General features: G+C 44.9%; 1 protein-coding gene across 4 annotated transcripts; it reads right to left on the reverse strand.

Annotated features, from left to right (window-relative positions):
* Positions 1-48: 48 nt before the first annotated feature.
* On the reverse strand, positions 49-10109 carry GCDH (glutaryl-CoA dehydrogenase). 4 transcript variants are annotated; one of them, XM_030197000.1, is made up of 11 exons: positions 10038-10109; positions 9329-9444; positions 8440-8583; positions 7337-7399; positions 6416-6586; positions 5058-5187; positions 4715-4931; positions 4201-4304; positions 3077-3202; positions 1572-1732; positions 49-714 (listed from the first exon to the last, which is right to left on the reverse strand). In XM_030197000.1, the coding sequence occupies exons 2-11, from the start codon at positions 9429-9431 to the stop codon at positions 641-643; spliced, it is 1293 nt and encodes a 430-aa protein (XP_030052860.1). In that variant the 5' UTR covers positions 9432-9444; positions 10038-10109; the 3' UTR covers positions 49-640. The 4 variants fall into 4 exon arrangements, with proteins under 4 accessions (XP_030052860.1, XP_030052862.1, XP_030052859.1 ...); XM_030197002.1 differs by having other exon boundaries at positions 9329-9441; positions 10038-10056; XM_030196999.1 differs by lacking the exon at positions 10038-10109 and adding an exon at positions 9831-9933.
* Between the last annotated feature and the right edge of the window lie 8898 nt (positions 10110-19007).

Consider the following 19007-nt stretch of genomic DNA (forward strand, 5'->3'; position numbering starts at 1 on the left):
TTTTTTTTCCACAATCTTTTCAAATATATGTAAACAGAAGCCAGGAACTCAGGAGATAAATAACCCTCTTTATGTACACCAGTAATGAGCATATTGATTAAGCTGTGCTAACATTTTGCAGCTAACATGTGTCACTGCACCGTATCATGGATTTCGCATTTAACAGCCAAAGTTAACCGTTGGCAGCACTCCCAGCACTTTGGAAATGCAGATAATGCAGTACTACCACCCCCTAATGGCCCAGCCAAAAATGTCAAATGCAGTCAGCTCCAAGTCTGGACATATAGTTAAACAATACACTGCGTTGATCTCCTGAGCTAGCAATCAAGGTGGAAGTTGTTACAGTTCTCTATCCAGGCCACCCCTCCAATATTAATTTCCACAATAGGCGTTTAATTCCCTGCTGCGTTGCTCCATGTTCAACACCTGATGCAGCTTGATAAATAGGATCCTACGAATCTTCAAAGCCACTGTTCACCCTGCACGCTGTTTTGTAGAAATTTTCTGGCATCTGTACACTGGATCCCATCGTCTTGTTTTAAATAGCAGCAGCTCCTGGATTTGGATTTCCAAATAAAGGGTTTTCAGTCTCTTGAAAAGGTGCTGTACAATAAGCTTGTTCCTCTCATGAATACAATTTTTAGCTCCCTGTGGTGAACGCCTGAAGTCCTGTGACAGCTCTCCCAAGTATCAAGGCATGAATGTCATGTGTGCCTAAGAAGAGCAGAATAGAATAAAGAAAAAAAAAAAAAAAGAAAAGATTAGTCCTTTTAAGTTTTTACAGTTCACCTCTGGCCAGCCTTCAAAACTTGCTACTATTTATATTCTGTACTTCATAGCAGTGGCTGCCAAGACTAATGTCAGCATCGTATGGCATGAAATAAAGCTAATTACAGGAAATGGGGCAGAGTCCACAGGTACTTTAATAGCTCTAGCTAGTCCAAAAATGTGCTTACATGCTCAAGGTACTAAAAATCAAATCTTTACGGGAACACTAAGAAATAATGGAAATGTTATATTCTATCAAACATTTTTGAATTTCATCTAGCTTTTGACTTTTCTTATAAGAGAAACTGAAACCAAGGGCAGCTTATCAGCTGGTTACCAGGATTCCAGCCACTTTCAAAGCTGACAGCAGATAAAGGTCGGTCCTTCCCTCCCCTCCCCTCCCCTCCCCTCATCTCCTGCTACCTTTGAAATACACAAAAAACTTATTTCATTGCTATTCTCAGCCAAGGTGTACAATATTTGCTTTCCATCCTCTTGCTATTAAAGGAAACCATGCCTTCCTCAGTATCTCTCCAGACGTGTGGGTATATGCTCTCCTGAAAGCAGGTGATACCTTTACGAATTGTAGATTTTTTTTTAATGACCTTAAGCATAAAAGGGCATCAATAAGAAAGTGGCTGTTTGATTAACTATAGCTAATACGTGTGCCTTTTACTTTTTAGGTGCTGCTATTTTAAATATTGATTTTAAATACTTTTTTTTTTTTTATAGGTTCTTGTTCTTTTAGTTCTTTGTGCTTACTCTTTGCAGTTCAATATCCACAGCAAACCTTGTAATATTACCTTCGTAGGTATTCACGGCTTCCAAGTTCATGACATGCCTGATGACATGATACTCATCGGATATCCCGTTGCCACCTAGCATATCCCGTGCCTGGCGGGCTATTTCCAGTGCTTTCCCACAGGAGTTTCGCTTCAGCATGGAGATCATCTCAGGTGTGGCCCTGGGGGGGGGGGGGGGGGGGGGGGGGGGAGGAGGGTACACCAATATTACAGAGAAAAAGATTTCTTATTCACAGCAGGCTATTGGGAAATAAAAAGCAACTGCTTACAAAAGGTTCCTTTCCAGAAGAGCTTCTTTGGTGCACAACAGGTTCAATGGCTTACTGAAAGTTACACAGACTTGCAGGACTAAATACCAAGCCTTCAGATTTCACAGAAACAATGAGATAAATATTCAGCAGCAGGCCGAATGTATCATTTTAAATAGATATAACTGTTTATAGTTATATGGATTTCTAACTGTGCTATCCCTACAAGTGGCTCCACTGAAAGTCTGTGTATAACTTTAAATGGAAATTTAACTTATTTATAAAAGCTATACCTGCTGTTTGTGTATTTGTACTGAAAACACGTAAATTAACTGTTCAAAAGCTAAATTTGGCTGCTGAATGGATAACTTTCAATGCCACTTCTGCCCCGTCCCCAAACCTCATTTTAAAATAAATATCTGGTTAGCTAAGGGCCCAAGTTAAGTGCTTCAGATTGTTAAAAAGTAGTTATGCCTTCAGAGGTAGTACGGGCTGGATAACTGCTCGTGAATATTTTTTTTCTGTTATTTTAAAGATGCAAAAAGAACACAAACCATTATCCTTTCAATAACGTATGGCAAGTACACCAATAAACCGCAAGAGAGTCTTCCTCCGTCCCTTCCCAAATCCAAGATGCTTCTCAATATTTTAATGCCACTCAAGGGGAAAGCATTACTCATATACCATGCACACAATTCACTGAAAGTACAGCTTCTATCCCCATGACTGAAATGCCGCCTAATATTTTTCACTTAATTTTAAGGATTTTGACTCTCATGAAATCCCAGCAGTAGTTGAGAAGAACGTTATCGTAAGCTTTTCTCCAGTTTCATAGCCATACTTGGTGAAGTGAGCAGCTGTGGGTTGGGGGCCGTGTTCCCTCTAAGCTGTAAGCGTGGGCACGTGCACACGGGTCAGAAGGGGAATGCACATGCCTAGCAACTGTGCACACACAAGTTTTGCTGGCTTTCTTTATCGTGAACATCGGCTACACCATGCACATGGGCCAGTAAAAATGAGAGAGAACTGCGGATGGGAGTTGCACCTCAAACACGCAGACAAAAGCTATAAGGGTCATTTTTACACAATATGTCGATGGTAGGAATACCTAGAAACTTGAAGGAAACCATCTGCGCATGCTTCTACTAACCCACCCATCCTTCCTGCTCATTTTCATCACTGCAGGGTGCCTCACGATGCAATTTACCATCATCTTCATTCTCTTTTCTCTAAACTATATAAAAATACAGCACATACTTGTCTTCATCCTTCAGGCGACCTAATCGCAAGCAAGCTTGTAATCCCAGGGTGATCTCTGTTAGCATGTCTGCCAGCTTCTTCTGGATCAGCTGATTTTTGGCCAGAGGGACACCAAACTGAATTCTAAAGGGAAAGAGAGTCAGGAATCGTAACAATATATGTAAAAAAATAAAGTATCAAGTTTTGGTGGAAGTCATTACTTGCCAGGTCATGTTATGCTAACTGTTTATGAAAGACTTGTTACAAGCTCTCACTTACAATTTGGGTGCGGAGGCCAGTAAAGGTTCAATGTGGCAGCAATACACAGATAAAAACACCATCAAAAGATATCACAGCAGCTAAATGAAAGTTTACTGCACATAAGGTCTTTGACAGTTTCCTTGGGTGGGTAAATAAAAGTCCCAAAGACCATTCAAAGGTTACAATAACCACAAGCAGCTGCTGAATTTCAGATGTGGCAGGATCCAGTGGGTAAAGATTTTGGGGGTAATATCAGCTACCAGCAGTCAGTGGTTTTTAAGTTCTTGACAGCTGTGGGCTGAACTGAGCCCGGAGATTTTGGCACTGAATATCCAGTTACAGTGGCCAGCTGGAAGTGAACCGCATACCAGACAGTGCGGAGTTAGGTTGGCAGCTTTTTTTTACTGTCCTAACTTTATCCGCTTACTTAGCTGGTCGGTGGACTGAATATTGCCACTCACCAGTTAAATTTATTTATTTATTTATTTATTATTTTTGTTACATTTGTACTCCGCGCTTTCCCACTCATGGCAGGCTCAATGCGGCAGGCAATGGAGAGTTAAGTGACTTGCCCAGAGTCACAAGGAGCTGCCCGTGCTGGGAATCGAACTCAGGGTCCTCAGTTCCCCAGGACCAAAGTCCACCACCCTAACCACTAGGCCACTCCTCCAGCTCTGCCCACAGACCCCAGCACTAACCAGACGTGCAGGGTCGGTTAAGCCAGCAGATGGGAAGGTACAGGTGATTTAAACAGGCAAGAGGCTCCCCTGCCTTACAACCCCTTTATGTACCAAACTTTTATTCATTTTTTTTAATGAGAAAAGAGATTTACAAAGTGCATGAGCTGTCAAGCTTCAGAAATATCAGGTTGAATACCTCACCTGTCCAAGGTGTACTGCCTGGCTGTCTGCAAACAGAACTCAGCAGCGCCTAATGCTCCCCAGGTAATACCATAGCGCGCATTATTCAGACAGCCAAACGGACCCTGCAAGACAGATCAAGAAACCCTCAACATTTAATTAAGCAAAATGCACATGAGTACATTTTAAAGCTTCTGTAAATGGGGCCCTGCCTGATTCTGACTGCAGAGAAAAATTGGGAAAGGAGGAAATGGCCAATGCCCAGGGGGTGGGAAAGAATAGACAAGACTTCTGTGGGGAATGATGGCAAAAATCTGCCTTGGGAGCCAGTGAATTACACAGCTGAATGGGTCCCAGGCAACTGCCTAGTTTGTCTATGCCTTGATCCTGCCCTGACAATAACAGCTGACAAGAATACTGATTTTCACACCAGCATTCAGCCTACAAACACACTGATGCTGGGACATCACATTCTGAATTCTCTTGGAGAAGCCAGCCAGCATTTGCTTTTTTTAAAAGATGTGGGGAAGCTTACAGCAAGTCCCGAGACGTTTGGCAGCAGGTTCTTCTCTGGCACTTCCACATCCTCCAACAGGATCATGCCGGTGGGAGAGGCCCGTAGCGAGAACTTCCCTTCGATTTTCGGGGTAGAGAGTCCCTTCATTCCCCTTTCCAGGATAAACCCTCTCACCTTCCCATCTTCACACATAGCCCACACAATACAGATGTCTGCTACGGGAGAGTTGGTGATCCTGGGATTTAGGAAGAAGAAGCAGAAGGCAGCAGTGAGGATTTGCTTCTGCTGTCGAACCAGGAGCATTGCAGTTACGCAGACCATTGTACTCTGAAAATATTTATAGCCCTGCCTCTGCTCTCACCATGTCTTAGAGCCATTGAGCATGTAAGTTTTGCTGGATGGGTTGAAACAGGCTTTTGTTTCCATTCCCCCAGGGTCACTTCCATGGTTTGGCTCTGTCAGACCAAAGCAGCCGACCAATTCTCCCTTTGCTGATGAGAAATAAAATGAGGAAATTAATACATGATGCTAGCCAGTGCCTGAAGGTCTACTTCCCTGGTGGCATCTGAAAGTCAACTATATATATTTTTTGAGGTGTGCCTGTTTTTAATGTGATTTTTAAATCAGAAAAATAATTTGCCTCTCGCCTTGCACCATCATAGTCTTCCTCTTTGCTCCTTCTCACCTATTTGCACTTTCAAACTTAGGCAACCCAAGGGGCAGGGATTGGAACCCAGCTCTTCCTCCCCCCACCAATGCCATGTACAATGTAATGCAACTGTACGGAAGGGCTAGCTTTGCAAATCCAGTTAGACAAACCATCTTATTTCCTGTGTAGCAGTAGCAAGGCTGGTCATGTATTAAAACTGATTCCCTTCTGTTTGCTGAGTTTGCGACTCTAACCCAAGCCACGAGTAAGAGTGAGAGAGGTTTACTTTATTACATGATTATTTTACCTCAACCAGAGACAACAGAATCCTCCAAATCTTACTCAGTGGCGGAATTTATTATATGAACTTATAATTATGGAAAAGCTACAAATTGGCAGACAACACCTGGCCAGGTGGAGACATTACCAGAAAATGTGTGAACCTGTCTGGCACCCAATATCACATTGCACTAGAAGCTGGATCTTGAATTACTGAGACTTCATGGATGAAGCCCGGCTAGCGACTGGTGTTTGGAAAGAAAGGTATTTTTAGTTTTAATAGTACTGAAGCTTAAAGATCTCCACATTTGGCGTGAAGCCATGGTGGTTATGGTTTATTAGAACAGTGAGGCATTTTGCAATAAATAAAAATCAGAGATGCACAAAGGAACGCCATTTCTAGACAAGAAAGAGGAAACGACAAGCAGAGGCATAGGGCAAGGAGAGGGTAGCAGGGACACAGTGAACCGGCAATATCCAAAGGAACAAACAACTCAAGACCTCCAAGAACGCTTCAAGTCTGACTCCTATCCCCAAAGGCCAATTGGAAAAGGGGAGGGGGGGTATTTGTTTGCTGGATTCTTTATTTGCAAGGCAGTTGTTATTTTTTAATTGTTGATGGCTGTTTCAATTGTTGTATTAAGTGGTGAATGAAATTAAAAAAGAAACCAACATCCCCACGGAATAGTACATGCCACATCTGAAATTACACAGGGTACCTTTCCAAGCATACTATCACAGCCTGGCTCTGATCATGCCCTCCATTTCCAATCGCCACTGAACACACTCACCCAGTTTTGGGAGATATTTCTGTTTCTGCTCCTCCGTTCCATAGGCGTTAATGGGATGCATGACCAAGGAGGACTGGACACTCAGCACGGACCGATAGCTGCTGTCTACTCTCTCAATCTCCCGGGCTAGCAGTCCGTATGCAACATAAGATGTTCCTGCACAGCCATAACCTTGCAGACAGTAGAAGAGAGGGTTATACAAGACTTACGGTGCAAAATGGGGGGAGGGGGGAAGATGCAGGAGGGTCGACATGCTACAAAAAACAGCCTTCTGAAAAAGCAAAAACCAAATGCATTCACCATCATAACGTGATCTTAGAGGTTACAAAGTAATGTATTTATTTATTGTTGACATTTCTACCCCAAATTGCCCGAATATACTCAAGTTAATTCTGTTCCAACACCACAAACCAATGCAAACCTACGCATGGATGGGCTCACACAAATGGCACTTATAGACACTGGAAGTGACAGATTTATCTCTATGGCTCATGCCTAACCCTTTATGCCTGTATTCATCCATTTGCAAAAGAAAGTTCTTTACAAAATATGCTCTTATCATCTGTCTATATATACAAACTCTGTTATACAATTACCCCCTATATATTTCTAGCTTATCACAATGCCTTTACAGCATCTCTCTTGCAAGATAATGGAGAGGGGGCGTCAATAATAATCCCAAAACGCAGGCTCTAGGGATGCACCATAATCAGCATTTCAAAACCCTCCCCAACCAACTACAGTTCAAATGGGCCAGAAGTCACACCTCAAACTCACAGGGACAGACTGTAAGGATCATTGTCACACAATGATATGTCAGTGTAGAGCATCAAACATGCTTCTACTAACCCACTTCCCCTTCCTGCTCAATAATAAATTAGCTCACTGCATTATCATCCTGATTCTCTTCTCTAAAATTACCTTTGATAGTGGATCCAAGCACTCCCAGCTTACCCAACTCCAATAAAATACTTCTGTCGAATACTGTAAGCAAAAAAGTCAGCAATTACAGCACACATCTGATTCTAATGTTTTCTAAATACAGGAATTTGATAACAGAGAAAGACTGTCTATCCAATTTTATTTATTTAGATTTTGGTCACACCTTTTTCAGTAGTAGCTCAAGGTGAGTTACATTCAGGTACACTGGGTATTTTCCTGTTCCTGGAATCTAAGTTTGTACCTGAGGCAATGGAGGGTTAAGTGACTTGTTGCCCAAGACCACAAGGAGCAGCAGTGGGATTTGAACTGGCCATCTCTGGATTGCAAGACCAGGGCTCTAACCACTAGGCCACTCCTCCACTCCAATTTACAAGATGACCCCCCCCCCCCCCAGTTCATCTCTGGCTCTCACAGCAAGAGGGTTAGAGTGCGAGGAAAACAAGGTGGTCTGCTGGTTGGAGCAATGGGCTGAAAATCAGCCAAGCCAAGCCAGAGCTCAAATCTGGCTTCTGCCATAGACTCTCCTTGCAACCTTGGCCAAATCAAAGTATTGTCTGCTGCCACTTATATTGTAGGTGTTTGGGGACAGGAGTTTAGATGTACTGAGTACTTATCACTCAAGATGCACGAACAGACTTTCAGTTTTGGAATGTTCATAAATTTTCTCATATTTTTTCAGTTCACATCACATATTGTTTAATAAAATTGTTTTGACATATATTCAAACTCTTTAATGCACACAACAAGATGATATATAAAATGTCAATTCATAGGTTAAATTGATTTAGCAGGCACTATTTTTTAAAGTGCACTGAGGAACAGAACACGTGCTAATCAATGCTCATCACCACTGTACAGCATTGTTTACATCTAGCAGTGCTATAAACATGAGAAATATTATTATTACAATCCATTCAGTCATCAGAGACGTGGAAGCCTGCTGTGCAATAGCTGGAGATATAATAATACTGATGTGAACTTGAGGCTAACTCCTGCTTACGTCCTGTAACTAAAGCATACCCCTGAAGGGGAAGCCTGCCTGGCCTGAAACACATGTTGCCACTGTGGAGGTAGCAACACACCTTCATTGCGATTTGCCATGAGAATTCGTGGCATCAGTTTCTCCTGACAATATGCACGGAACGTGTCCCGGACCAGGAGTTCCTCCTCAGTCAGCTGACTGTCCAGTGCCAAAGGATCCCGCCAGTCAAACTGTATGCGGGGGGCTGGGAGAGAAAAATAAATACTGTCAGAACTCTGATGGTCTTATTCCTAAGTCTCCTTCCTTTTTAATGCATGATGCTATTTGATTCTTACATTTTTGGCACACGTTTGATCATCATACGGTTCTTAATCCTGCAACCCAGTGGAAAACAAGTCTACAGGAAGCCCTCAGAATAGCTTTCTTCTAGGTATCAGGGCCTTAACAACAATGTACACATCTATCCCCCCCCCCAATTTGCCAGTCTGCCAAGAAGGAGTACAGTAGGAATTCTCCAATCCTGGTGTCCCCTTTAGAAATGCAGCAAACTGACTTCATGTTCTAACTGCAAAATACTTGCAGTTAGAACATGAATGACAGGACTGATTTATCTTGGCCCATCCTGTCCCAGATCACATGATGGATTAGGAGAATGGAGGCTTGAATTCCAGAGACTACACAGGAACCAATTCCCTAATACTGAGCAAGCTCCTTCGCTGTGTCCAGAGAGGGGGAGATTGTTCTGCTTTTAGCACCCCCCCGATCGTTTGGAAAAGTTGGCTCCTAGCTATTGGAAAGGTACATGCCCTTTAAATTCAGAGGTAACGGGGTCCCCATTTGGCTGCCTGCCTGTCTTTGGGCGTTCTGTGCAGTCCCATTCCTGTACTGATAGAAGGTAGCCCATGATCCCTGGTTTGCCAATCTTAATAAAATGATTTAAGAAGTTGAATTCAGAGAAGTTTTCTCTTGCCATAGTGCCCATCACTGACCTTTCTGCAAGGTGGCTGTGCCCTGGGTCCTGATGGCACTCACTGCCACACTATTGCTGGCACGACTTAGAAACTTCAGAGTTGCATGGCTTAAGGACATCATGGTTTATTTCCTACTGTGGAAGCAATCAAAGAAGGCAGCTTTAATGCCCAAGCAGAAAGGCAAGGGATAGCAGCAACTGGGCCAGAAAACCCTGCTAAGCACAGGGTTTCAGAGAGCGCAGATAAGACCTCCCTCCCCCTAGAAGGAGAAAGGCTGCCAAATAACTTCAGGTCATAAAGCCGATACCAGTCCTGTTACACATATTGATCTGTAAATCAGAGCTGGAAGGAAAAATGACACCTTAGAACTATCAGTCCCTTGCCCTCTGTTTAAAGACTAGATCCTGCAGGGGTCGAGGGCTGGAGTTAGAAAAGGAGACGTGTGTGTAACTCCAGGCGATTCTAGCGATCCCCGGGACTGTAATGTAAGGAGAAATCTCCCTCCCCACCGAAGAATTACCTCGAGAATCGTGCAGGGCTACGACTGTGCTCAACACCGTGCAACAGCAGCTGAACTGTGCCCCGCGTGACCCCTCACCCTGCTTTCCCCAAGTGGCCCGGCTGCTGACTCCATCTTGAGTGTGGCAAAGGAACTCCTGGGAGCTCTGGAGGGCTGCAGAGACCTGAACCAAATAAAAATGAGTTGGAAGGGCTTGAACACTGTTACCTGTGTTACACCTCACGATCTCCTCCCTGAAAGAAAGAAAAAAAATCAGGCACTACTATACTTCCGCCACACTCAGGCTATCTTCCCCTCGGCTCCGCCCCGCCTAGTATCTTGCGCTCTGATTGGTTGCCTGCAGGAGGCGTGTGCCGGGCCGGTCTTCCTCCTCCACCACAAAGGAGGTAACCTGCCTGTCCTCCCCCCCACCGCCAGTTCCACCCAACATTAGCTGCGTAGAGGAGGCGTTTTCCTCTGACGCCGACGGGGTCGCAGAATTAGGAGGAAAGCACATGGGTCTGCGAGCTCACTTTTGGCAACTCTTTTAAATGTGAGCATAACAATCAGAGACAAAGTTTACAGAATCGTAGAGCATATATCAAAGTTAAACACTATTTTATATATACACTAGTTAAAAAAAAGGCCCGTTTCTGACACAAATGAAACGGGCGCTACTACTACTACTTAGCATTTCTATAGCGCTGCCAGGGTTACGCAGCGCTGTACAAGTTTAGACAAGGGGAAGGACAGTCCCTGCTCAAGAGAGCTTGCAATCTAAAGGTAATAAGCTATGTAGTTAGTGTAGGTATCAGGAATGGGGAAGATGGTTAGGCGCCAAAAGCAAGGTTAGGCGCTAGCAAGGTTTCTTCAGAGTGTGTATGTTTGAGAGAGAGAGTGTGTGTGTGAGACTGACTGTGAGAGAGAGTGTGTGAGTGTGTGTGTGAAAGAGAGTGAGTGTGGGTGCCAGTGTGTCTATGGGAGAGAGTGTGTGTGAGACAGAGTGTGACAGTATGTGTATGATACACAGACTCTCTGTGAGACCAAGAGAGTGTATAAGATCGAGAGAGTGTTTGAGAGTGACTGTGACACATAGTGAATGTGATACAGTGTGGAACATAGAGTGTGTGAGAGTGAGAGAAAGACACTGACTGTGAGAGAGAGAGCGTGTGTGTGTGTGACAGAGATACCTTCCCTCTCCCCCCCCTCAGGTCTCTGGACCCCCTCCCCTCTGGTCTCAGGACCCCCTCCCCCCCCCCCCCCCCTCTGGTCTCAGGACCCCCTCCCAGTGTCTCCCCTCTTTCTTTCTGCACCCTTCCATCTATCTCCCCCTTTCTCTCCCCATCCTTCCATCTGTTTTCCCTCTTTCTCTCCCCATCCTTCCAGCCGTCTACCCCCTCTCCTGATTCTTCCATCTTGTGTCTCTCTCTCTATCCCCTTCTTTCCATCCAGGCCCGCCCACCCAACACAGACCTGCCAAGTCTCCCATGAAACACGCAGTGCCAGCTCCCATTTCCGGCCACTGCTTCTCCTGTTGAGCAGCAGCGGCCGGTTCAAAAACAAAAAGCTATTTAAAGCTCCAAAAATGTTTTTAAAAAGCAAGCGCGCAGGCAGCCATCAGGCATTGGCTGTCGGCTCTGCAGCCGCTCCTCTCGCCTCTTACGTCGCTGTGCTCCTCCGGGGTCTGCTCCAGGGGCAGTGACGTGAGAGGCGAGAGGAGCGGCTGCAGAGCCGACAGCCATTGCCTGATGGCTGCCTGCGGTGCCGCGCTTGCTTTTTAAAAACATTTTTGGAGCTTTAAATAGCTGTTTTTGTTTTTGTAGCAGTCGCTGCTGCTGAACAGGAGAAGCAGCAGTGGCCGGAAATGGGAGCTGGCGCCGCATGTTTCGCGGGAGACTTGGCAGGTCTGTGTTGGGTGGGCGGGCCTGGAGGGAAAGTGGCTAGGCCTGGGCGGCAACCTTGGGGGGGTGGAGGGGGGAAGCTGTGGCGACCTTGTGGCGGGTGGAGGGGGGAGCGGTGGCAACCTTGGGGGGTGGGGTGGAGGGGTGAGCGCGGTGGCGGTAACCTTGGATGAGGGGTGTGGCAGCAGGGGCGGGGCCTCGTGCTGCTGTCATGCGGTTGGTCAGTGCTGCATGTGATGTCAGCCTGATCTACGGAGCCTAGCAGCCCAACTCGGAAGAAAGCCACGGACACAGGCAGCAAGATAGAACGTTGGAGGTGAGAATTATTATATAGGGTAGATAGATAGATAGATAGATACAACAACAAAAAAAACAGCCATTGTGCAAACAACTACGAGCAAGACTGTTTCAATGAAAAAGTTTGGAGTCTCTGAGAGATTATTTAAAGGACTGTAAACTTCGTCCCTAACCCTCCCAACAGACTGTCTCTTTCACTTTACCCTTCTTTATCAAACATAATGAAGTAAATGTTAAAATTGCGATCTCATTTTTCTTACCCTCTTTGGGGATGATTTTAAAACCGGTATTCCTGCACTTCCAAGGGTGATTACAAAAGTAACCCAGCGGCCATTATGGACATAAAGTTGCATTAGCCATCATCTTCTAGGCCAGTGGTTCCCAAACCTGGCCTTGGAGGTACTCCAGCCAGTCAGGTTTTCAGGATACCCTCACTGGATATTCATGAGAGAGATCCGTATGCACTGCCTCTACTTTTATTAATAAATATCAAATCAGCTTCAGCGTGTGTGTTTAATTTCTTAGCTGACCACTTGTAAAAGCCGTGTACATTCAGGAAGGTATTTTTCTGTCTCTGTAGGGCTCATGATTTTGTAATTGGTTACTTGATAAGTGACCTGCCCAATATTACAAAGAGCTGCAGTAAGATTTGAACCTGGTTCCCTTGATATGTAGCTTCTGCTTTAACTATTATGCTACTGTTTAATCATTACATTCTAATATCCAGGTACCTGACCTTGCTTCATTTCGTAGCAGGATCATCCCTTTTTCAGAACAGCTGTTCTAAGCATGGTCTGCCTGAAGGAGAGGAAAATAGATTAATGTAAACCCCCTAGTGATGTAGTGTATTACACTTCCAGAACTGTCAAGATTCACCATGTCTCCTGCTCTTTCTCCCCCCCCCCCCCCACCCAATAGCCTGGAGTGCAATCTGAAGCACTTCTGGGTTTGCGGGGGGGGGGGGGAGGGGGGGGGCAGCTGCTTTCCCAGTCCCTCCTCACCGCTGCTGTCTCCTCCTAGAGCCAGCAGCCTGCATAATGGGGCTCTACACCCTCTCCTCTTCCCCCTGAGACGTCTGGCACTCTCCTGATGCTGACAACAGCCTCCCCCCCAGAAGTGGGGGGAAGGTAATTTAAATATAATTTTTTTCTTTATTTATATCAGTAGTTGCTGTGGATGGACAGACTGGAATAGGCCTTATGGTCTTTGTATCATTTTCTATGTTTCTATGTACAGAGGATCTTCGAGGGAGAGGAAGATAATTGGGAAGCAAAACCAGTGCTGGGCAGACTTCTACGGTCTGTGCCCCGAGACTGGCAAGGACAAATCAAACTCGGGTATACATATAAAGTATCACATACCATGTAAAATGAGTTTATCTTGTTGGGCAGATTGGATGGACCGTACAGGTCTTTATCTGCCGTCATTTACTATGTTACTATGAAGGGATTGTAGAGATTAGTAGTTGGTGTGGAAGGACAGACTGGATAGGTCGTATGGTCTTTGTGTCATTTTCTCTGTTTCTATGTACAGAGGATCCCTGAGGGAGAGGAAGGGATTCTAGAGATTAATAGTTGGTGTAGATGGACAGACTGGATAGATCGTATGGTCTTTGTGTCATTTTCTATGTACACAGGATCTCTGAGGGAGAGGAAGGGATTGTAGAGATTAGTAGTTGGTGTGATGGACAGAATGGATAGGTCATATTGTCTTTATCTGTGTCATTTTCTATGTTATTGTGTTTCAGTCAGAACTGGATTCTACTGGTACTAGAGCATCAGAAACGTTTTAATCACAACTACCCAGCAAGGAACCCCACCATTGAAGAGACTTCCCTCTGGAAGCCAAAACTGTACCATGGCAATGTCTCTGTCCTCCGAGACTGTAAACTGTGCCTCCACAGAGTGCCAAGCAGCTGCCAGCCCAAGGAGCAGAAGTGCAGGAAAAATTATTGTCTACTTGGATAGTTGTATCAAGAACAAGACATCTCTTCTCTTGTCCCCCCAGGGAAGATTTCTCTGTCAATAACTCTGAAACCTCACGCTGGCAGGTATTGAGATTCCTCCTCCGACCTTTGTAAAGTATTTCTAATGTACAGAGACATAAAAGTCCCTACTCCATGGAGACAACTATACCTGTCAAATGGGAGTCTACAGGAAATGCATTTATTATAGTAAGGGGATTACGATTCAAAAGCAGCCTCAAGAAGATGAGAGTTTAAACTGGATTTTAATCAGAGGGAGCATGATGAACTCATTCAGAAAGTGTATTCCAGGAATAACAGGTAAAATCATAGAAATCTGATGGAGCGAAAAAGGGAGAAGATGCAGAAGAAGAAGTATTACTGACTGTCATGTTCTTTCAAAACACAGTGGCCAGGCTGTGAATAAACAAGAGGGCTCTGCTTGGCATCCCAGGACCACGTGGTACCAGTTCTCAGTTCTCCTCACCTTGCAGTGAGTGTCACAGAGAGGGCGGTGTGGTTCAGGCAGAGTGGCCAGGCCTACTGCTGACCTTCCTGCTGACCATGCATCTGATTGAGGAGCAGGCACGCGGGAAGAGTGTGAGCTAGGAGGAGCCTGCCTGCTCTACCGGATGCCTGACATCACATGCACATGCACTGCCAGAGTGTGGAACAGCACTGTTGTGTCTCATCTGAGGCTTGGTCTTTCACACCTCTAGTACATCTAGACCTCATTTTCCTAGTTTTAAAGTTAGAGAAAGAAAGTGAAGGTGACAGGAGTGTTGCTTCTAGCTCTCAGGCTGGGAGTTTCTCAGGAGCAGGGGAGGCTGAAGGAGACACTTGTGATAACAATGTGCATGAAAGTTGCAAGGAGGCTCCAGCATAGCTTCCAACTTATGTCCCAAGGACAGAGCTGTCAAGTTACCCATTCCAGGAGGTAGACGTTTTGGCCAGTCCTGGATTTCTGCCAACCTCATCCTGGTTCATTATGGGACTCGCAACCCTGATTTAAATGGATAGAATCATGGACTACAAGTCCTACACTGCTTTGGGATATGTTTAAAACCAGGATCGGACAAAAAGTCTCCCTCCTGGAATGGGGAACTTGGCAGCTCTGCAAGGACAAGGTAAGGCTGCCAACTGGATTCAGATTCACAGGACAGGGTTGATGCAGTGTTGGGTTTACCCTGTTGCATGCAGGGACTTGCAGTTCTGATTTCCCCATAGCATTCCCTAAGAAAAGCAAGACTACAAGACCCAGCATGCAACAGGGATAAATCCAGGACTGGGTCAACCCTGTCCTGCAAATTTGAACATAAGTGTTGCCATACTGGGACAGACCGAAGGTCCATCAAGCTCAGCATCCTGTTTCCATCAGTGGCCAATCCAGGTCACAAGTACCTGGCAAGATCCCAAAACAGTACAATACATTTTATGCTGCTTATCCTAGATATAAGCAGTGGATTTTCCCCAAATCCATTTTAATAATCTGGATTCCGTTGTCAGCCTTATCCCAAGAGCACTGTGATACAGTATTTATAATCCCTGATTCTACCCATTTTGAAAGGAGTGCTGCAGGTCTCATAATGCCCCAGGGTGGGGTTGTCAGACATCCAAGACTGGCTGGCCTAAAATATTCCTACTGGAATGGGGCACATTGGCAAAATATGCCAGGTTGCAAGAGGCATTCAGCTTCTCTCTAATCACTCCCCAAAGGCCAACCCTGACTTTCCTGAACCTGGTCTTGTCAAAGCATTTCTGGAATGTCACCTGGCATGGAGGGGCAGCCTAATGCTTAGTGCAACAGACGGAGAACCAGGGTTCACTCTACTGTGTTTCCTTGTGACCTTGGGGGAATCACTTAACCCCCCTATTGCCTCACGTAAAAACTTAGGGGTCATTTTCCTAAGCTGCAGTAAGCATTTAGCGCACGCTTACCGCAGATAACAAAGAAAGGCGGTACTGCGGGATACGCAGTAGTTTTGGAATTGCCACTAAAAAGTGGAATGGCCGCTCTCTGAGACAGTATAGCTTCTTATGTAAAGGCATCTGTGTAGGACCGAGAGCCCAGAGCTGTGAAACCTCCAGATCCTTATTCAAATCTTGCCACTCTCGCTATGTAACCTCCAGTAAAGCCACTTAAAGCATGTGGGGTCTGCCATCTCCTCTGCTAAAAAATCATAAAACCTCAAGAATGTCATGCCTGACCCCCTCCCCGTTTCCACATTCTGATTAGAAAATGCATCTTTTCTCCTTCCATTCTCCCTTCTCATTTGTCTGCATTTGCTTTGATCCATATTTTGATGGTGGCACAGACTGCTACCCACATTCTTATTTAATGTAATGCAAATTAATGTATTATTATGCCCTGTTCTTTACCTATGAAGCCTTTTGGAAAAGGTTTGTATGAAAGGAGCCATGTGTGACTCGGTTAGGTGTCTGTCTCCCAGCAGACTGGTAGGGGTGCTTTATCTCTGCTCCAGCAGTGAGTTGCGCTGGCACTATCTGGACCTCCTGCTCCCAGACTGCTGCTCCTGAGGGTCCTTGATAAGGTCTGGGGGTCTTGTAATCTCCAGCAGTCCTCCGTGGTTTTCCTCGAAATGAACCGACGCAGCGTTCTCAATACTGAGCCTGTTTCTTTTGCCTTTAAAAATGCAGGTCAGCTCCCTGTGAAAGAAGAACTCTAAGCAGATAAAACAGGATGGGGGGGGGGGATGGGGAGAGGTAGGGGTTCAGATAAATTTTACAGTTACAACACAGCAGAAAAGAAGCATCTAAACTCTGGTGCACTGCATGTTTTAATTTAATGACATCATTGATTAATTGTAAGCTCTTTTGAGCAGGGACTGTCTCTTCATGTTCATGTGTACTGCGCTGCGTACGTCTAGTAGCGCTATAGAAATGGTTAGTAGTAGTAGTAGTATGTCCGCTTTTATAAACAAAAAGATGTACAGAGTGGAGTAGAAAATAAAACAAACATCAAATCATAAATAAAAACATATTAAAAACATAAAATAACCCACCAGACCCCAAAAATGTACAAAACAAAATAAAAATCATCTCTCTTTCTGTCTCTTTTTCCTATGGTATCTTCTTTCTTTCCCCTCCCTCTCCTCCTCTTATGCGCTTCATTCTCTCTGTTTCTCTTTTCTATCTCATTTGTTCCTTCTTTTTCCCTTCTGTCCTTTCTCTACTGTGTCTCTGTCCTGTGCTTTTTCCCCTTCTCTTGGGGTCTCTCTATCTTATTTCTTTCATCTTCCTATTATTCAGTAGCTTTTACAATAATACATTAACATCTTAAACTAGGATTTGAATGAATGCCACATTATGGTAGTGCAGCTTTAGAACTGTCACACATGGAGACCCTGGTTCTAATCCCACTACTCTATCATCAGTATCACTCTGTGAACTGCAGCAACTTTACAGATGCTCCTTAAGTTGGTGAACTCTCTGAAAGAGACTTTCTGGTTTGTAATTTAATGCAGTGATAATTTCTCCCCTGAAGAAAGATACCAGGTTAGGGCCAGTGGTGGCTGAAGCTTCTATTTCAGCTCTAATGGGGAAAAGTTTATGTGTTGTAAATCTGCTGCCTTGATTGCAGGGCATTTAGCTAAGTGAGAAGGGACAGGGTTATTCTTATTACCTGGTCACAGTTGGGTAAACTGAGGCCAGGGAATCTAAAAGTGCCTCACCACTAATGTAACATGCAGAGGGCCAGTGGTATAGGCAGTATTAGAGCCCAGGCATTCTCCTGAATTCTGGTCAATGTCTGTGGCTTTTGCAGAGCTGTGGCCCACAGTCGCCACCTCTGCTGTATTGCCCACAGTCCTGCACCACTTATTGCTGAAAGGTCAGTGATCAGGGACCATGGAAAGAGGTCAGATTGTGCCCACTGCCATCCATTTGATGCTGCACTAAGTCTTGCATGTATCACCGACCCTGGGGGTGTTATAATGGGTGCTTGATCAGAAAAGCAGTGTGTATGACTTCAGCTGGGTGTTCTCAGGAAATATTCTGCCCTTCCATTAGAACTGGAGCCAACAGAAGAAATGAAAACAAAAAATACTTTTGGTATAAATACTGGATATAGCAGGAGGTGGGGGAACACAAGGAGAGAGGAGAAAGATGGCTAGAGACGTAGGGAAGGGGCTGGGGTGAAGATGAGGCAGTTCAGAATCTGAATCAGAAGCACAGGCGCACAGTATGAGTGTCTGGAGCGGGTTGCCAACTGGATCCAGATTCACCTGACAGGGTTGATCCAGTCCTGGGTTTATCCCATTGAATGTAGGGGCTTGTAGTCCTGATTTCCCTATTACATTCCCTAAGAAAAGCAAAACTACAAGGCCCCTGCCTGCAACATGGAAAACTCAGGACTGGATCAACCCTGACAGTTAAATCTGGATCCAGTTGACAATCTATTGCCATTAGGAAACATGTCCTCATGGAAAGGGAGATGGTGGAGACAATTGAACTGCAGAAAGCCTGTGCTTTTGGATCTGCACCAGGCCTGAAGGTCAGCAGAGACTGAATGGGCCTCGCATTCCTGTGCTGTCATCTAAAACCTGTTTATAGATTTGAGGGACCCACCCAAATTTTATGATTTTGCACCTCATAGGGACACGTGAGCCTTCGGAACCCAGCTACCCTGCATTCAATCAAATCTTTCATAACAAATCCAGATCCTGGATGGTGATTCAGGTTAGGCTGTGCTTTCTGTGTCCCGCCAAGGGAGCAGGACTACAGATTCCATCATGCACCAGGCTTGAACGTTTCTTGCAGGAATTGCAGTCACTTGGCAGAAGTAATTAGCTAGCAGGTGCATGAATGTATCTATCTCTACCTGATGTTCAGTCCTCAGGACACACCTAGCCAGTCAGCTTTCAGGATACATCCAATGAATATGCATCAGATATGTCTATATAGAATAGAAGTAAGGCATGCAAATATACTTCATGCATATTCATGGTGGATATCCTGAAAAGCTAACTGGCTGGGTGTCTCCTGATTTGTACCTTCTATAAATGTATATAGTTAACC

Source organism: Microcaecilia unicolor, chromosome 3 (genome assembly GCF_901765095.1).
Source record: "Microcaecilia unicolor chromosome 3, aMicUni1.1, whole genome shotgun sequence".
In the NCBI taxonomy this organism is placed as follows: Eukaryota; Metazoa; Chordata; class Amphibia; order Gymnophiona; family Siphonopidae; genus Microcaecilia; species Microcaecilia unicolor.